The 17,743-nt window shown below is 37.2% G+C and overlaps 2 protein-coding genes across 5 annotated transcripts; both read right to left on the minus strand.

Annotated features, from left to right (window-relative positions):
- Positions 1–1,415: 1,415 nt before the first annotated feature.
- LOC123318831 lies at positions 1,416–11,857 on the minus strand. Of its 4 annotated transcripts, none has more exons than XM_044905581.1 (10): positions 11,648–11,857; positions 10,117–10,398; positions 7,724–8,028; positions 6,122–6,270; positions 5,900–6,060; positions 5,689–5,809; positions 5,449–5,625; positions 5,156–5,367; positions 3,638–4,952; positions 1,416–3,592 (listed from the first exon to the last, which is right to left on the minus strand). In XM_044905581.1, exons 1-10 carry the CDS (start codon positions 11,764–11,766, stop codon positions 1,640–1,642), a joined length of 4,794 nt encoding a protein of 1,597 aa, XP_044761516.1. In that variant the 5' UTR covers positions 11,767–11,857; the 3' UTR covers positions 1,416–1,639. The 4 variants fall into 4 exon arrangements, with proteins under 4 accessions (XP_044761516.1, XP_044761518.1, XP_044761517.1 ...); XM_044905583.1 differs by having other exon boundaries at positions 1,417–3,930; positions 4,276–4,952; XM_044905582.1 differs by having other exon boundaries at positions 1,417–3,720; positions 3,811–4,952.
- A 190-nt stretch (positions 11,858–12,047) lies between these two features.
- On the minus strand, positions 12,048–16,232 carry LOC123318412. Its single transcript, XM_044905025.1, has 8 exons — positions 15,483–16,232; positions 15,310–15,416; positions 14,504–14,612; positions 14,154–14,334; positions 13,946–14,070; positions 13,763–13,890; positions 12,722–12,826; positions 12,048–12,423 (listed from the first exon to the last, which is right to left on the minus strand). The coding sequence occupies exons 1-8, from the start codon at positions 15,504–15,506 to the stop codon at positions 12,048–12,050; spliced, it is 1,155 nt and encodes a 384-aa protein (XP_044760960.1). The 5' UTR covers positions 15,507–16,232.
- Positions 16,233–17,743: the final 1,511 nt, after the last annotated feature.

The raw sequence follows: 17,743 nt of genomic DNA on the forward strand, positions 1-17,743 counted from the left end.
TCTAATCCAGAGGTGCGTGTTATATTTTTCGAAATTTATAGGAATATTCCGTAACCATACGAAAAACAATAATTTTCGGAGAACGTCTTGGCCGTCGACCAAACGTACTAAAAATAGGCTTTTGCGTCTTCAATTGGACTAAACTGCCAAGGTAACGCCGAATTTCGCGCACAAAGAAATGGAAAACGACATTTCCATGAGGACACGTGTTCCCAAAATACGCAGGAGGTTTTTCCACGTCAACATAAACTTTATTACGAAAAAAATAAACCTAAAACTCGGTTAAAATAAACACGGTGGTTATTTATTCGAGAAATGTATCTTAACATTCGGTGTAAATCGATGAAGAGTTAAACTCTTGATGAAAACTTTTCTCTCATTTTTAAAAAAATTGAAAACCATACTTTTTTCTATTGGATTTTGAATCGGCAGTTACTCATGGTTCTTATGGAAGTGTTTTTCGAAATAAGACTTAAAGAATGAAATTAATTTCTATTCCAAGACGTTGGAAAGATTTTGTGAAAATTGGCAGTTTCTGTTCTTCATAACAGAGCTAAGAATTGACAAAAAAAATATTGTAAACGTAGGGTCTTTCAAATGTCCTGGAAATATAAGGGAAAATAAGGATCATCCACTGGTCCATGTACTGAATTTCCGAAATTTGTGGCAACGCCATAAGTTCATCATTTTTATTTGCTGACCTCGATTCAAGTTCATCTATTTACGATCCGTCTACACCGAAATATACCACAAAGACTTCGCAGGCTTTCAGGAAGCATATAACTGAACGCGTTCGCTGTCCGTTGCCAATCATCAAAGTTCAAGATATAATTAAAGAGGTGAATTTTGGCAGTCTGGTGATGTACGAAGTGTGTCGCGTCTTCCAAATTTATGATAAGATCGATAAGTCATGTTGGAAGCACATCCGGACAAATTCAAACAGAGAAGAAAACAAATCGACAAATTCATTGCTCAAACCTTAAATCCTCAGAGCAACAGTTCTAGAAAAAAACTTCGTTCTGTCAAATATCAATTCATTATTGCATAAAAAATAATAATTCCTTTGATTACCTACATACCTAGTCACCTAGTTAACTCAACGTAATTGTATAATATTATTCAAAGTTCCACTATCTTCTTCTTCCACATATATGTAGATATAGTTTTCGCGTTATATCACAGATTCCCAATTCTAATTAAATCATATGAATTCGCCACTTAAAATGTGTTAATTATTTAATTTCAAATGCAGTAATGAAACCGAAAGGAAGATATGATGATCGTTAATGAACAGATATTCGTATGTGAAAGATTTCTTGGCTAATTTAAAATAGAAACAGAAACAAACTGACTTCCACTCACACAAAATTTATAGGTCAATAAGTTACCCCCATTAAGTGGGTACCACTTGAAATAATAAAGATATTTTAACAAAACGTAGCTTTATTCTTTAGAAAAAAAATTACAGCCCCTTGATTTAGTATTATATACATTTTTAAAGTATTTACAATAAGAAGAATTATATACATATATTCAAGATATTTACAGAGAAAGCATAAACTTATTCGTATAGCAGCAACCTATGGAATTGCTGTATTGAGTATTGAAAATCCCTGAGATCTTTAGAAAACTCCCTGGCTTATTCTAGCTCATCGCCGTCAACCATCTCAAAATCGGAGCTCAGTATCTCGACGAACTCAAATTCAGAAGTCGTTGAGGAGCTTCCTGTCGTGCTCGAACGCTCTGCCTCTTCATCTGAAGTAGAGGAGGAAGAAGCGCTCTTCTTTCCTCCATCTTCTTCTTTGTCAACCCCTTCATGCTGGATATCGTTATCGTGGACCTTTTCGTTTTGAATCTCTCCATCAAGGACCTCTTCATTTTGGATTGCTTCATCATGGACCTCTTCATTTTGGCTGCCTCCTTCATGAGCCTCTTCATTTTGACTGACTTCTTCGTGGATATCTTTATCATGAGCCTCTTCATCCTGGATCTCACCTTTACGGATCTCTTCATTATGGAAGTCTTCTTCACGGACCTCTTCTTTATCAACCTCTTCATGTTGGATTTCGTTATCAAGGACCTTTTCATTTTGGATAGCTTCGTCATGGGCTCCTACTTCATGGACCTCTTCATTTTGGCTGTCTCCTTCATGGATCTTTACATTATCGAAGTCTCCATCAAGGACCTGTGTATTTATGTCCTCTTCATTTAGGGTCTTTCCATCATTGATCTCTTCATCTTGGGAGTCGTTATGATCTTGGGTAACTTCATCATGGGCCTCTTCATTCTGGATCTCTTTATCGGGTTCTCCCACTTCTTGGGCATCTTCATATTGAACTTCTCCATACTGGATCTCTTCATGATGGTCCTCCTCATTTTGGATTTCTTCATCGTAGATCTCTTCTTCGTTGGCCTCTCCATCGTAGACTACCACACCGTGGAACTGATGCAGCTCTGCATCACGGATCTCTGTTTCGTGAGTCTCTGTATCAAGGATTTCTGAATGGTGGATTTCTACATGTTGGATCTCTGAATCGCGGATTTCTGTATCACGGATCTCTGCATGTTGGATCTCTGCATTTTGGATCTCTGCATGTTGGATCTCTGCATTTTGGATCTCTGCGTCTTGGTTCTCTGCATGTTGGATCTCTGCATTTTGGATCTCTGCATTTTGGATCTCTGCATGTTGGATCTCTGTATCACGGATCTCTGTTTCGTGGATCTCTGTATTGTGGATCTCTGAATAGTGGACTTCTACATGTTGGATCTCTGAATCGCGGATTTCTGCGTCTTGGTTCTCTGCGTCTTGGATCTCTGCATTTTGGATCTCTGCATGTTGGATCTCTGCATGTTGGATCTCTGCATGTTGGATCTCTGCATGTTGGATCTCTGCATGTTGGATCTCTGCATGTTGGATCTCTGCATGTTGGATCTCTGTTTCGTGGATCTCTGTTTCGTGGATCTCTGTTTCGTGGATCTCTGTTTCGTGGATCTCTGAATGGTTGATTTCTACATGTTGGATCTCTGAATCGCGGATCTCTGCATCTTGAATCTCTGCATATTGGAAATCTACATGTTGGATCTCTGTATCGTGGATCTCTTCATCACGGATCTCTATTTCGTGGATCTCTGTATTGTGGATCTCTGAATGGTGGATATCTGCATGTTGGATCTCTAAATCTTGGATCTCTGTATCGCAGATCTCTGCATCACGGGTTTCTGTATCACGGATCTCTGCATGTTGGATCTCTGTATCGTGGATCTCTGCATCTTGGATCTCTGCATGTTGGATCTCTGCATCACGGATCTCTGTTTCGTGGATCTCTGAATGGTGGATTTCTACATGTTGGATCTCTGCATTTTGGATCTCTGCATGTTGGATCTCTGCATGTTGGATCTCTGTTTCGTGGATCTCTGTTTCGTGGATCTCTGAATGGTTGATTTCTACATGTTGGATCTCTGAATCGCGGATCTCTGCATCTTGAATCTCTGCATATTGGAACCCTACATGTTGGATCTCTGTATCGTGGATCTCTACATGTTTGATCTCTTCATCACGGATCTCTGTTTCGTGGATCTCTGTATTGTGGATCTCTGAATGGTGGATATCTGCATGTTGGATCTCTAAATCTTGGATCTCTGTATCGCAGATCTCTGCATCACGGGTTTCTGTATCACGGATCTCTGCATGTTGGATCTCTGTATCGTGGATCTCTGCATCTTGGATCTCTGCATGTTGGATCTCTGCATCACGGATCTCTGTTTCGTGGATCTCTGAATGGTGGATTTCTACATGTTGGATCTCTGCATCTTGAATCTCTGCATATTGGAACTCTACATGCTGGATCTCTGCATGTTGGATCTCTTCATCACGGATCTCTGTTTCGTGGATCTCTGTATTGTGGATCTCTGAATGGTGGATTTCTGCATGTTGGATCTCTGAATCGCTGATTTCTGTATCACGGATCTCTGCATGTTGGAAATATGTATCGTGGATCTCTGCAAGTTGGATCTCTGCATGTTGGATCTCTGCATGTTGGATCTCTGCATGTTGGATCTCTGCATGTTGGATCTCTGCATTTTGGATCTCTTCATGTTGGATCTCTTCATGTTGGATCTCTGCATCACGGATCTCTGTTTCGTGGATCTCTGAATGGTGGATTTCTACATGCTGCATCTCTGTATTGTGGATGTCTGCATGTTGGATCTCTTCATCACGGATCTCTGTTTCGTGGATCTCTGTATTGTGGATCTCTGAATGATGGATTTCTGCATGTTGGATCTCTGCATATTGGATCTCTAAATGTTGGATTTCTGTATCGCAGATCTCTGCATCACGGGTTTCTGTATCACGGATCTCTGCATGTTGGATCTCTGCATATTGGATCTCTGCATCTTGGATCTCTGCATGTTGGATCTCTGCATCACGGGTTTCTGTATCGTGGATCTCTGTATGCTGGATTTCAGCATCAGGGATCTCTGCATGGTGGATCTCTGCGTGGTGGATCTCTGCGTGGTGGATCTCTGCGTGGTGGATCTCTGCGTGGTGGATCTCTGCGTGGTGGATCTCTGCGTGGTGGATCTCTGCGTGGTGGATCTCTGCGTGGTGGATCTCTGCGTGGTGAATCTCTGCATCAGGAATCACTTCATGGTGGATCTCTGCATCGCTGCTCTCTGTATCGTGGATCTCTGCATGGTAGATCTCTGCATCGGGAATCTCTTCTTGGTGGATCTCTGCATCACAGCTCTCTGTACCGTGGATATCTACATGGTGGATATCTGCATGGTGGATCTCTGCATCGGGGATTTCTGCAATCTCAAGCTCTTCATGGATGATGTCTCCATCATGTACCTCTTCATTTTCCATCTCCTCATTGTCGGTTTCTTCGCCTAAAGCAGAGAAGAAACTCCCGCTTTCTGTGTCTTCTTCCTTCTCTTGTATCAGTGGGTCTCTGAAATTTTTTTTTCAATCAAATAACAATAGTCAAGAAGCATCCTCGAATGAAATAAAATGGTTTCCTCGAACTTTCACTAAACGTTTTTTGATCCAGATTCTGCAGGAATCAGTTGAAGCATCTCTTTGAGGTGCAGGCGGTTAAGAATATGATGTTTTAGGGTATCAGTTCAGGTAGGAGCGCTTTTAACTAAAACTTACTTGTTTTTCAGCTCCGCATCTAGCTGAGGGAACTTCGCGACCCCTTCCAAGACCTTAGAATGATCCCTCCACGTACATTCCATGCCGTAATAGGTCTTGAATCGTTGGCAGGTATTCATGAAGTTCCTCCAGTAGCTATTGGTGTTCAGTACAACTGGACATCCGACCACGACCAATTTGCTCCTGGCCCTAGTGATGGCAACGTTGAATCGCTGGAAGCAGAAATGTTTGGCGTTGTTATATGCGCGTTTTCTACTCTTTGATGGTTTGATGATATCCTTGATGTGACTTACCTCGGGCTGCTTCAAAAACCCTATTCCGTATTGACTATCGAACTTCAAAAGGTCGAATTGTCCCCTCACTGTACTCATCAGGATTATACGTTTTTCCTTGCCTTGGAATGATTCGATTGTACCAACTTCAATGTCTCCGAACCTGCATCTCCTCAGCAAGTCCTTGATCTTATTCACCTACACAATAAAAACGGATTTAGTTCAAAAAATTCTTACTTAATCCGATGATATCGAACTTACCTGTTTACTGTAGGGTGTGATGACACCTATGTCTCCTTTGGCAACTTGTGGTAGCACTGATACCTTCAGTAACGACGTGATATATTTGACTATCATCAGGGCCTCATCCAAGTTGAAGAAACTGAAAAGAAGAGTTCAAATTTAAATTTATTGAGGACTTTGGGGAATATTTTTTGGCTAGATGCTTTTCGTATTCTTCGATTGTTCTTACCTTGGCGATAGACCTTCTCTCATCTCCGCTGAGCTCACAGCGCAGAATTCTAGGGCTTCGCCACAGCCATCTTTAGTATCGCGTTCGCGTTTTAGGTTGCTGACATGTGGAAATATGTTTATCTTCGAGATGGGATCTGCCGTTTTTGGATCGGCTTCGAACTGAAATTAAAATATTTTTTTAATCTTGAATTCTGATTATTTTCGTCTTTGATGAACTTACCGTCAGTTTGGAGTCGTAGAATAGTTCGCTGGTCATCTTGAGAATGGCCGGATGGCATCTGTAGCTGGTCCTTAGCGTCGTTATGAATCTGGCGTCTCCGTTCTGGTAGACCTGCTGGGTTTCTATGAGCCTCTGCATGAGGGAGGTATCTGCGAAAATGACGTCAGTTTTAATCCTTACAAAATTTCGAAAAGTTCTTTTGAAAATATTTGGATCGTTGACCATATTTATGAGGATATATTGAAAAATTCTTAGCCTACTATAGAACCAAACAAAATTTCAATGTCAAAATATTTTATTCCTCAACAGCTTCTCCTCTTAATTGGATACATTTATTATAGTGAATCTGCAACGTCTCTAGACCTTTCAAAAAAAAAAAATGTTTCTTCTTGCTCTGCAAACTAGACCTCCACAGCTTTTATTACCTCTTCGTTGGAAGAAAATTTACGACCCTTTAAACTTTTTTTCAGTTGAGGAAAGAGATGATAGTCCGATGGAGCCAAATCTGGTGAATAAGGGGGGTGTTCTAGTAATTCAAACCCTAAATCACGAATTTTTTGCATGGCAACATGAGATTTGTGTGCAGGGGCGTTGTCCTGCAAAAACAAAACATCTTTGGGTAGCTTTCCGCGTCTTTTCTCTTTAATTTTTTCTCGTAGAGTAGTCAGTAATGTCGAATAGTAATCTCCGGTTATTGTTCTACCCTTATCCAAAAAATCAATCATGCTCACTCCATGGCAATCCCAAAAAACTGAAGCAAGAACTTTTCCAGCAGATTTTTGGACACGAAACTTATTAGGTCTTGGAGAACCAGAGTGTCGCCATTCCATCGATTGTTGCTTTGTTTCTGGATCGTAGAAATGTACCCAAGTCTCATCTAAACTAAAAATTCGGTTTGAGAAGTCTACATCGTTTTCAAATCGAGCACAGATCGAACGCGATGCTTCTACCCTTGCACGCTTTTGGTCAACATTCAAACATTTGGGGATCCATTTTGCAGCAATTTCTCTCATGTCTAAATTGACGTGAACTATATGTTCAGATATCTGTTTTAGCCCAATTCGACGGTCTGATAAAATCACGTCATGAACTGCATCGATATTTTCGGAGACTGACACAGAAACTGGCCTTCTCGATCGGTCATCATCTTCAATGGAAAATTTACCTCTTTTGAAGCTTGCAGTCCAATTTTTCACGGTCGCATACGAAGGACATTGATCACCAAGGGTATTGAGCACATCTTCGTAAATCTGCTTACCACTTAACCCTTTTAAATACAGGTACTTGATGATGGCTCGATGCTCCAATTTTTCGATTTTCACAATTTCGATGGACATCTTCTTTCTTTTAATTTATTGCCGAACTCTGGTTTACTTTTTTGTCCTCAAACTTCACACTGACACTTCTAATGAGTTATTGTTCGTTGCTATGGCTATGCAATATTTTTTTAAGCATGGTCTAGGCTAACTAGATATCAATACATCCTCGTTTAGAATGGTCTTGAGGCAAACTGGCGTTGTTAGTTCACATTTGCGTTCGGCAAACGTCAGCTCGTTGCTGACTAAATTAGTATATTCATAACCGATTACTTGTAACACTCACCTAGTCCGAATTCTCTGGCCTTTTGCGATTGGACCAGCGGCCTGAGCTGCTTCGGATCTCCGGCGAGTACTAGAGTACCACCCTTACGCATCCTGGAGAAGGGTATGCAGACCTGCGGTTCGGTGGCTTGGGCTGCTTCGTCGACAAACACGTAGTCTGGCGTGTAGGATTCCTCGTTGAATTTCCCGATGAAAATCAGCGTCGATATGACTATCCTGTAACGTTTCAGGTGTCTCGATGGCATTTTTTCGATGCGTCTGCAGGACATGTTGACGTATCTCCTCACTTGGGGCGGTACCCAGCTCCTGAAAAAAAAATCACTTTGTTGAAGCTACTAGGTGAAGTAAATCTAGAATACGATCAAGCTTGATCGGGGAATCAACGCTTGATTTACGGATTAACGTTAGTTTGTTTTCGATCGATAATTCAGTCGTGAGCATTCAGAATGTCATTCTAGCATCGAATTATGATCCATATACATGGTGTCCGCGCCATAGGGCAGCGGTCGATTACTCTTATTCTATTAAGTTTACAAGAAAGAGGGTGAAATAAAACTTTTGTCTTTTTAAGTGGAGCATCTCCTAAAATTATTTAGAACTATACAGAGTGTTTCGTTTCTTCTGCACAGCTGTCAACTTCGTTATTTTAAATGGTACACCCTATATATTTTTACATTCTTGAATTCCTTGTTGAATTTGAATATAAGTTTGATGACACAACTATTTCTGAATTCTCAACGGTTTTCGAGAAATTTGACTTCTTATTAATATTTTGACAGTTGACAGGTACTTACATGAAGGACTATAGCTCCGTCCTTATTCCATGTAATTGATTCATATTTGGACTGTGTCTAATCAATAAATGAAACACTAAAAATTTTCTTTGTGAATAACCATATTATATACAGGGTCCACGAAAAAGCAGATCAATTATCAATAGATAAATTCATCAGAATCTTCATTTTTTCAAATGGCAACCCACATTTTTTTCTCTTCATTATTCAAAATAACTAAGAGCGAACAAAAAAAATGTTTAAATAATGAACAGAAGAAAAAAATTGATGAATTTCTGTTTTGATAATAGATCTACGTTTTCGTGGACCCTGTATATAATATGGTCACACACTTAGAACATTTTTAGTGTATCATTTATTGACTAGACACAGTTCAAATTTGAATCAATTACATTGAATAGGGACGGGGCTATAGTCCTTCATGTAAATACCTCAAACTGTCAAAATATTAATAAAAAGTCAAATTTCTCGAAAACCGTTGAGAATTCAGACATACTTGTGTCATCAAACTTATATTCAATTTGAACAAGGAATTCAAAAATGTAAAAATATATAGGGTGTACCATTTAAAATAACGAAGTTGATGCCTGTGCAGAAGAAACGAAACCCTTTGTATAGTTCTAAATAATTTTAGGAGATGCTCTACATGAAAAGGGAAAAAGTTTTATTTCAAACTCTTTTTTGTGAAGTTAATAGACACTTACGGCCGGTTTCATAATCAAACCTAAAGTCCCTTTAATTTTAAAATTTTTAAAGCTTCCTTTAACCCTACTCTAATGGGTGGTTTCATAATCAAACCTAAAGTCGCTTTAATTTTAAAGCTTCCTTTAACCCTACTAAAGGCCGGTTTCATAATCAAACCTAAAGTCACTTTAATTATAAAGCTTCCTTTAACCCTACTAATGGGTGGTTTCATAATCAAACCTAAAGTCGCTTTAATTTTAAAGCTTCCTTTAACCCTACTAAAGGCCGGTTTCATAATCAAACCTAAAGTCACTTTAATTATAAAGCTTCCTTTAACCCTACTAATGGGTGGTTTCATAATCAAACCTAAAGTCGCTTTAATTTTAAAGCTTCCTTGAACCCTACTAAAGGCCGGTTTCATAATCAAACCTAAAGTCACTTTAATTATAAAGCTTCCTTTAACCCTACTAATGGGTGGTTTCATAATCAAACCTAAAGTCGCTTTAATTTTAAAGCTTCCTTTAACCCTACTAATGGCCGGTTTCATAATCAAACCTAAAGTCACTTTTATTATAAAGCCTCCTTTAGCCCTACTAACGGCTGGTTTCATAATCAAACCTAAAGTCTCTTTAATTTTGAAGCTTCCTTTAACCCTACTAATGGCCGGTTTCATAATCAAACCTAAAGTCACTTTTATTATAAAGCCTCCTTTAGCCCTACTAATGGCTGGTTTCATAATCAAACCTAAAGTCTCTTTAATTTTGAAGCTTCCTTTAACCCTACCAAAAATGACAGTAAAGAAAGCTTTAAGCTTAAAGTGACTTTAAATTCGATTATGAAACCGAACGTTAGTGATCTCTCATCGTCTTCGAAAAAATTCAGACCAGCGCATGCGTGACTGTGGAATGGTACTCACGCGAGTCTAGAACTGGAGTAGGCCCTGCACATCTCGTCGGGTTGGAAGTACTTGGAGAGTTTTATGGCCAACATGTCGCAATGGGCATTGGCCTGTGCGCAAACCAGCACTTTCTTATCCGTCTTCTTGAGTATCTGACAGATGGCTTCGACTATAGTGTCGGTTTTTCCGGTGCCGGGTGGACCGAACACTATATAGGGTGCACCTTGGGAGGAACCGTTCAGTATGTTGATCACGGCGGTTTTCTGTTCCGGGTTTTTGGCTATTTGTCGGTTTACGAAGCTGGAAAAAGAGGTGAAAATTATTTGAAATTCGGATTTGTTCATGAAACACCCTGTATGAGTGTTTTTTTGCCACAGTTTAACAACCTTGGAATATTCCCGGTTTGATCAAATATTCGTTTGTTGATGTCTTTTTTGTTTGTTCATAAGGTTTTCTGTAGTTTTGTTATTGTTTTAAAATTATTAGTATTTATACATGGTGAGTCTTTGAGTCGTACAAATTTTTTAACAGTAGATTTTTGAGGTCAAAAGAAACACTTTTTTTCTTTACCATTAAAAAATGTTATTTTCAGTTCTCACAAACGGTTTCATCGAATGAAATTAATTTCGGAATATAGTTTTCCATTTATTTGACGAATCTTTTCCGGGGGGGGGATTTTGGCTGAATACAACTCTGTTTGAAAGATCCACAGATGTGTAGTGTCTCAGATTCAGCTAGTTATACTGACGGTAATTTTGTTTTTCCAGTGGTGGCACAGTTCATTATGTAATTTTAAAATGGCTATATCTTTTATCAGGGCCGAATCGGAAAAAATGGTAACTGAAAAAAGTTTTTCTTTTGACCTCAAGAATCTACTGTTAAAATGTTGTACGAGTCAAAGAGTAACCCTGTGTAGAGTTTGAATGAAAGGTTGATTCAGCAAGCAATTGATTGTTTGTTCAAAATGAATCAAGCTATCAAAAATGCATTTTTCAATGGTATAAATAAATGGATGAGGAAAAAAGTAAAGAACAGAATACCATAAACAAAACTGAGAAAATTTGTAAGTAGTGACAGAACTTCATACAAATTTTCTAGCGTATGAATTTGCAGGAAATTCCAGAATTCTTTAAATAATTATGCAACTGGAAGGACAGAAGGAAATAATAAAAAAAATCATCATAAAATAAAGAACTAATCTTAGAAATAGTTCATGAAAATTTAAAAAATTTTCAGTAGAAATATTTTTCAGTTGTTAGTTTCAATAAAAAATCCTATTTAAATTAATATTCACGCGAGAGTCAAAAATATTCATTTATTATTGATTTTCAAGTTTTTTCGTTGCCTAGTAAAATAAATCCCATAAAAATTGTTTAGGTGACAACAAACAAATAATGCTTTTCTAAAAACGTTGAGAAACTGTAATCTGTGTTAATCAATTGTCAATTCCGAGTCGATGCGAAACATTTCAAGGTTTTCTTGCATCTTGCACTTTTTTTTTCTCGATAAGCGTTTCTCTCCTCGCATATAGATAAAATTCTTTACTCACTCTTTCGTCGTCACGTCATGCGTCACGACGTGTTCTCCGAATTTTAACCGATCCGGGAACAGATAAGGAACGAATTGTTTCCTAACAACCCGTTCCAACCCCTGATGGCTCCTCTCCATCGGTATACGCCCCAGCTGGAATTGGACGTCGATCCATCTCCCACCGCCACTCCCTAGGGAATCCAAAAACCTGCAAGGTTGGAGAGTTAGAGGTTAGTGCAAAAAATTGAGAGTATTTTTTTTAAGAGGTAGATCGAAATGAACGTAATAAACCAGTGAGTGAATCTAGCATGTTTTTTGTTCACGTATTAAAAAAAAATTGAACAATTAAATAGTATTCGATATTTCGATCGAAATTTGTACATTCTCTATAAAATTAACTAAAATATGACACTTTGTTCTTACCGTCTGTTGATACGATGTACTTCCAGCCAACCCCATCGCTTGCCCAGGATATACCCCTCGTAGATCTGGGTACCCTTGTGCAGCCTCACCCGGATCAGGTTTCCGGCCGTTAGGTCCACCCTGCGATCTGCGAGGTTATATATGGGGAACACCAGGACCCCATGGGCAATTTTGGCAGAAATCTGGAAATTAGGAAGTTTCATCAATCCCGAACCACGGATGGAACTTTGAGACTTCTCGGATCGTGATGTACTTACTTTTTCCAAGGTCAGAAACCTTGAGCCATACGGCATGGTTTCTTCTTCCGCCCACAAGCAATTCTTGAAAAATTGCTGGTAATTTTCCAAGGTGAGTCCACCCTCCATCATTTCCCTGTAAAATAACAGTTGAATAATACCGTAATTGAAGAAGAAATGAAAAAAAATGACAATAATAAATACCTAAATACATAAAAAAGAATTACAAGAAAAAAACATGATAAATGAACAAAACTAATAACTTATTCAATGCTTTTTCTTCTCAATTAAAACTCGAATTGGACTATTCGCCTTTATTCAATGCATGAAATGATATTGCATATGTTCAAGTCTGCACATGATATGAAATCTTGTTATCGTTTAATTTTTTTCAATTTGAATTGAATTAGTTCAATCTGTTTAATAGAACTCACCTCATTTGCCTCATATCTTCATTTTCAGTTTCATTGCTGTTATTTTCCGTCGCCTTTAAATATTCAACCAGCTTGTCGTCGATTTTGTAATTCGCATAGCATTTCCTGTAAATAAAATTTTTCAGTTGAATTCTCGAATAATAACGGAGATGTTTGTTGTTTGTTTCTAGCACTGTTTCAAATCTGATAATTTGAAATAATATTGAAATGGAGAAGTGTATTCCACATTATTTCGGTTTGTTACAGACTAGTCACAAATAGAGCGCAAATAAAGAACAGAGCGCGTATATCCTTCTAAGACTGCGAACAAGTATTTCTGAAATAAGTGACTCAAGCAAGAGTTTATTACGTATTAACTTTTCGTGTTTAATGTTGAAATTAAAAAAGAACTATAACCTTTGAAGAAATTTTAACTGACCCCATCTTTTTGGGAATTTTTCGAAAGTCAACTTTTGACATGCGTATCTCCCACAAAAATCATCGTAGATCTAATTGTGATACATATTCTGATAGAGTAACTCTTCTAGTTAACAAATCTGAGAACTTCATCCATCTCGGCACAACCGTTCGGCCTTAAGGAAGTTTCAACTGACCCTATCTTTTTGACAATTTTTCGAAGGTCAACTTTCGACACGATGGTAGATCTGAATGTGATGAACATTTAGAAAGAAGATCTCTTCTTATAATGAATCATCAATCTCGAAATTTCGTCGAGCTCGTTGCATAGTTTTATATTTAAAATTCTGTAAGGTGTTTTTTGATGAGACACCTTTATAATTTTAATGCTATATGTTTGAAGCAAAACCACTTTGAAACTCAATCATATTGTAAAAGAGAAATAAAAAAATGCCTTCGGCGCCTCCATTGGTGTGAGAAGCGTTTTTTTACATAGCTGTTCCATATTTGGGCTCTAATTGTTACATATTTGTGACATAATTAAAAAGTTGCTATTCGATTTTTTAACGAAATTATTCATTATTTTGGTTCCTTCACCATGTTTGGGAAGATAACCGTACATCGTATAATAAAACTTGACCTCACCTTTCCTTCGTCGGCTTCACGATGTTGCTGCTGATCCATTCGCATCTTTTGGCTTGATTCGGTACTCTGGATCTGCCTTCCCCGGGCAACCTGAACGTCCATTCGTCGCTTCCATTGATGACGACGATCTGTAAGAGAATAGGTTAACACGCGAAAAAATTCCTTGGTAGACGCTTATCTTACGATTGTTCTGGAGATGAATATGTTCTTTCCGGCGCTTTCAACGTTAAAAGCGAAAGGTATCGTGTACTTTCCGCAGATTGCTTCCTTTATATCGATTGCGATGCGTACATTCGAATACAAGGAACCTGAAAATGGGTTTTTAAAAATATTATAACTGTTTTTCATTTAATTATTATTTTTTTTAATCTGTTGAAATTTTTCAACCTACCCGGTTTCATGCAGACTCTAGAGTCGGATTCTAACCAACCGTTGTCTTCAGCGTCGTACATGAATCCTGGACCATCGAGAACGCTGCCGTGGGTTATCATCATGGATTTATCAGTCCTATTGGAGAAGACGCACATAAATTCGAGTATCGGTTCGAATTTGGGTAGGTCCACATCGTACACCTGAAAAAAGTCCCATATTTACGTCTTCACTTACAGTTTTAATTTTTATTCCAAAAATATTCTTCCCAATTTTCTGTTCAGTCTAACATTTTATTTTAGTGTTCAAATTTTTCTTCTTTCTTGATTCTTATATGTGTAATTGATTAGTACGAAACGAAAAAAAACTTACGTCCAGGACATATTTTCCACAATCTTCAAAGTAGGTCAGCTTAGAATTTCCCTTATACAGGCTGTCTAGACGAAGTGTCACGCCAGATTTGTTTCGTGCATTTTCGCCACTGAAAAAAAAAAACGCATTTTGAACATATTGTACGATAAACGCTTGAAGAATTATTCTCCAGTCTATACTGAACTAGTAAAAAAATTTCTCTAAAATTCTGAAAAAAGAATAACTACTTCACTCGGTTACTGATAGCATCAATTCAACCTTCGCTAAAGGTTTTAACAAGAAATAAACCCTAAAATTTTTTCGCTACTGTTCATTTACACCCTGTTTAATCAAATCAAATACAGAAATAATTTAATAATGAACCAATGAGCATTTCGAGAAAAAAATGGAAAAAGTCAGTGAAAAGAACTAGGAATAATAAAAATAAACTAATAGAGAATAAATATTTTTTTACTACAAAGAGATTAATGTGTACTTCTCTACACGTGGTTTCTAATGCTGGCGTTCTGATGATGTTACACAGTAAAAGCGAAACACGTGAAGTGGTAATATGAGTAATACACGTTTTTCTTCGATGAATAGATTGTTTTAAAAGCTACACGAAAGTTTAAATGATGTTATTTTACCGAAATGTTGCCACATCAATACTTATTCAAAAAAAAAGAATTTTAGAATGCTAACCGACGCTTCCTTTGTTAACAAACGGGCATCTTTTTGAAAAATAATGCTTCGACCATTATTTCACAGTTTCAATGAAAAATTTACTTTTATGGCAAGCAAGATAATTTTTGATTAATTAAACTTACCGGTTGTTCAATGAATGTAGTACTAGTGTGTTGTACTTGTGCCGGTCTGTTTCAACGTGATCTTCAACGCTGTTCTTCATAACGGTCCTGCAAAGCGGGCAGAAATCCTGAAACGAATCAATTATAAATTTATTGCAAATTTTGTTACGAACCAATGAAAAAAAAAATCTCACCTCTTTTACGTTTGAAGCGTCCATGATATTTTCGTTGGGTTTAAAATAACTTTGAAATAAATTTAACAAATGTGTGATACAACGAAAGACCACGCTGCTGTGACTAGATGTGTAAAAATGGACCAAATGGACAACGTGCGTCTATTTTATGGGTAGCTACCCCAGTTTCCGAAATTTGGTCCAATGAGCTTGCGGAGGGGGTTTGACTATTGTCCTTACCCAAGATGAAAAGATTTATCTGGAACTTTCTTATATACCCAGAGGCAACAACTCTTGTTGTACATCCCATATATTATATACCCCTGTACATACATAGGACATTTCTGAAGTCATATGTATATTTCATGAAATTTTCTGAATTTCTTTTATAATTACTGTTCAGAATAATCGATCGAAAACGTTTCAAATTTTGCACAAGGTTAAGCAATCCAAAATTTTACCGAAAACTTCAAAATGTCAACCTAAAATTGAAAAAAAAAATATACAGGATGTAAAATGAAAAAGTTGCGAAAAATTTCTTCTGTCAAAAAATAATGTGGCTCTTTCATATAATTTTTTGCGCAGCCTATCCTTAGGTACAGACACCTAAAGATTGCTCTTAAGAAGATTTTTTTTTCACTTTCAGCAAGAAATTTCCACACTTCTTATTTCAAAATTAATCAGCTATCAGAGATTGAATTTTAAATGGTCTGAATATGAATAGCGAAAAAAATTTCAAGAGTAGATTTTTTTAGCTCTTGAAATTATAAGGAACACCACTAAAATTTCTTTTTGACTACCTTCTCGCTGATGTTATACCTAACATATCGAGCTCAAGGGATACCTGATTTCAAGAAGTTATTCAACTTTTGAATAACAAATTGAACACCTCTATATAAATTCTGAAGAATTCCTTCCTAAAAAGTTCAATTTTTTGTGTGTGTCCATTAGAGAATTTTTAAAAACGAATGAAAGAGAGCTGGTATAATAATTGTGTTCTTTATTCTTTGCTTTATTTTTAGAGAAGTTATCATGATATTCCCAAGAATATTCCTTGCGATCCACGAAGCTTTTTGTGTCTCACCCCGTATATCGGAGTTGTATCCTACGGCAGCTGTTCTACGAGGGATATTCGGTTGAAAAATAGGAAAAAATTAACCATGCCCTGAAATTTCGAGGTTTAAAATGAAAAGGAGACCATTTTTGGGACAGGATATCGACACATATGTTTGATTTCTGGTTTCGCAACCCTCTATCCTTTGTATTTCTCTACCTGCTAAAGGCTTTCCTACATTCCTACCTCGGTCCATTTTGTTGAATTGCCGAATTGGGTTTCACGGCCATCCTCAGTATCCTTGAGTATTGAACTGCTGGTTTGGAACTCAAGGTCATTTACTTAAACCAGTTTCTTTTCACAGTGGGTGATTATTTTCTAGATATAAAGCAAACTTTTGCACTGGAGATTTTTCTACGTTTTATGCATAATTTCGATCCTTTTCATTTCTTTATGTCCATGCATTTTTTTCTTGAATGAGTCAATTTTTTTACTGTTCAACATTTTATTAGTTTTTGTAGGTGTAATTCAAGTGTGGTTATTGTTTTACAGCTCCTGATGGAGGAGGAACATTTTGAGCTGCTGTCTATGTTTGAATTTCACACAAGAGAGCATCATCCAATTTTTCCCAAGCTGTATATGGAATATTTGGTGATCCTCATGGCTGAAATCATCAAAGTGATCATAGCAGACCATTAACGCAAAACAGGGAGATACAGTGGAGTCATACTCAGAAAACAGAAATTTCCCAATGATCAAGCATGTATTTTAAGCAATGCGTGTATCATAAATCTGACTTGTTCATTAGTTGGCTCTGATAGAGCACAGTGATGTAACAATATCGAGTGCAACCATGTTTCTAATATGCATCAATTCAGGAATACTCTTACCTCTCAGATGCATTACTGATGCATGTTTGCCACTCGAAAAATAATGAAACTGTTATGGGAACATAATATTATATTATGTTTTCATTTCATTCACAGCTCATGTATATTCGCTTCGTTGACTGTACATTCTTCATTCTTCAGCCATATATTGGGTTTATTTTAATGAAATATGTATTTTATATACATACAATGTAAGTTCTAGTGGAATTTCTTATATGCTAAGGAAAACGTATAACGAAATCATCAATGTTTTTTCAATTGAAAAGAATTATGTATTTTTCATGCTGTTTTGCTTCCTCTTTTTCTTGTTGATTTGCATGAAATCTTATTTGTCAACA

Source organism: Coccinella septempunctata, chromosome 8 (assembly GCF_907165205.1).
Source record: "Coccinella septempunctata chromosome 8, icCocSept1.1, whole genome shotgun sequence".
Lineage (NCBI taxonomy): Eukaryota > Metazoa > Arthropoda > Insecta > Coleoptera > Coccinellidae > Coccinella > Coccinella septempunctata.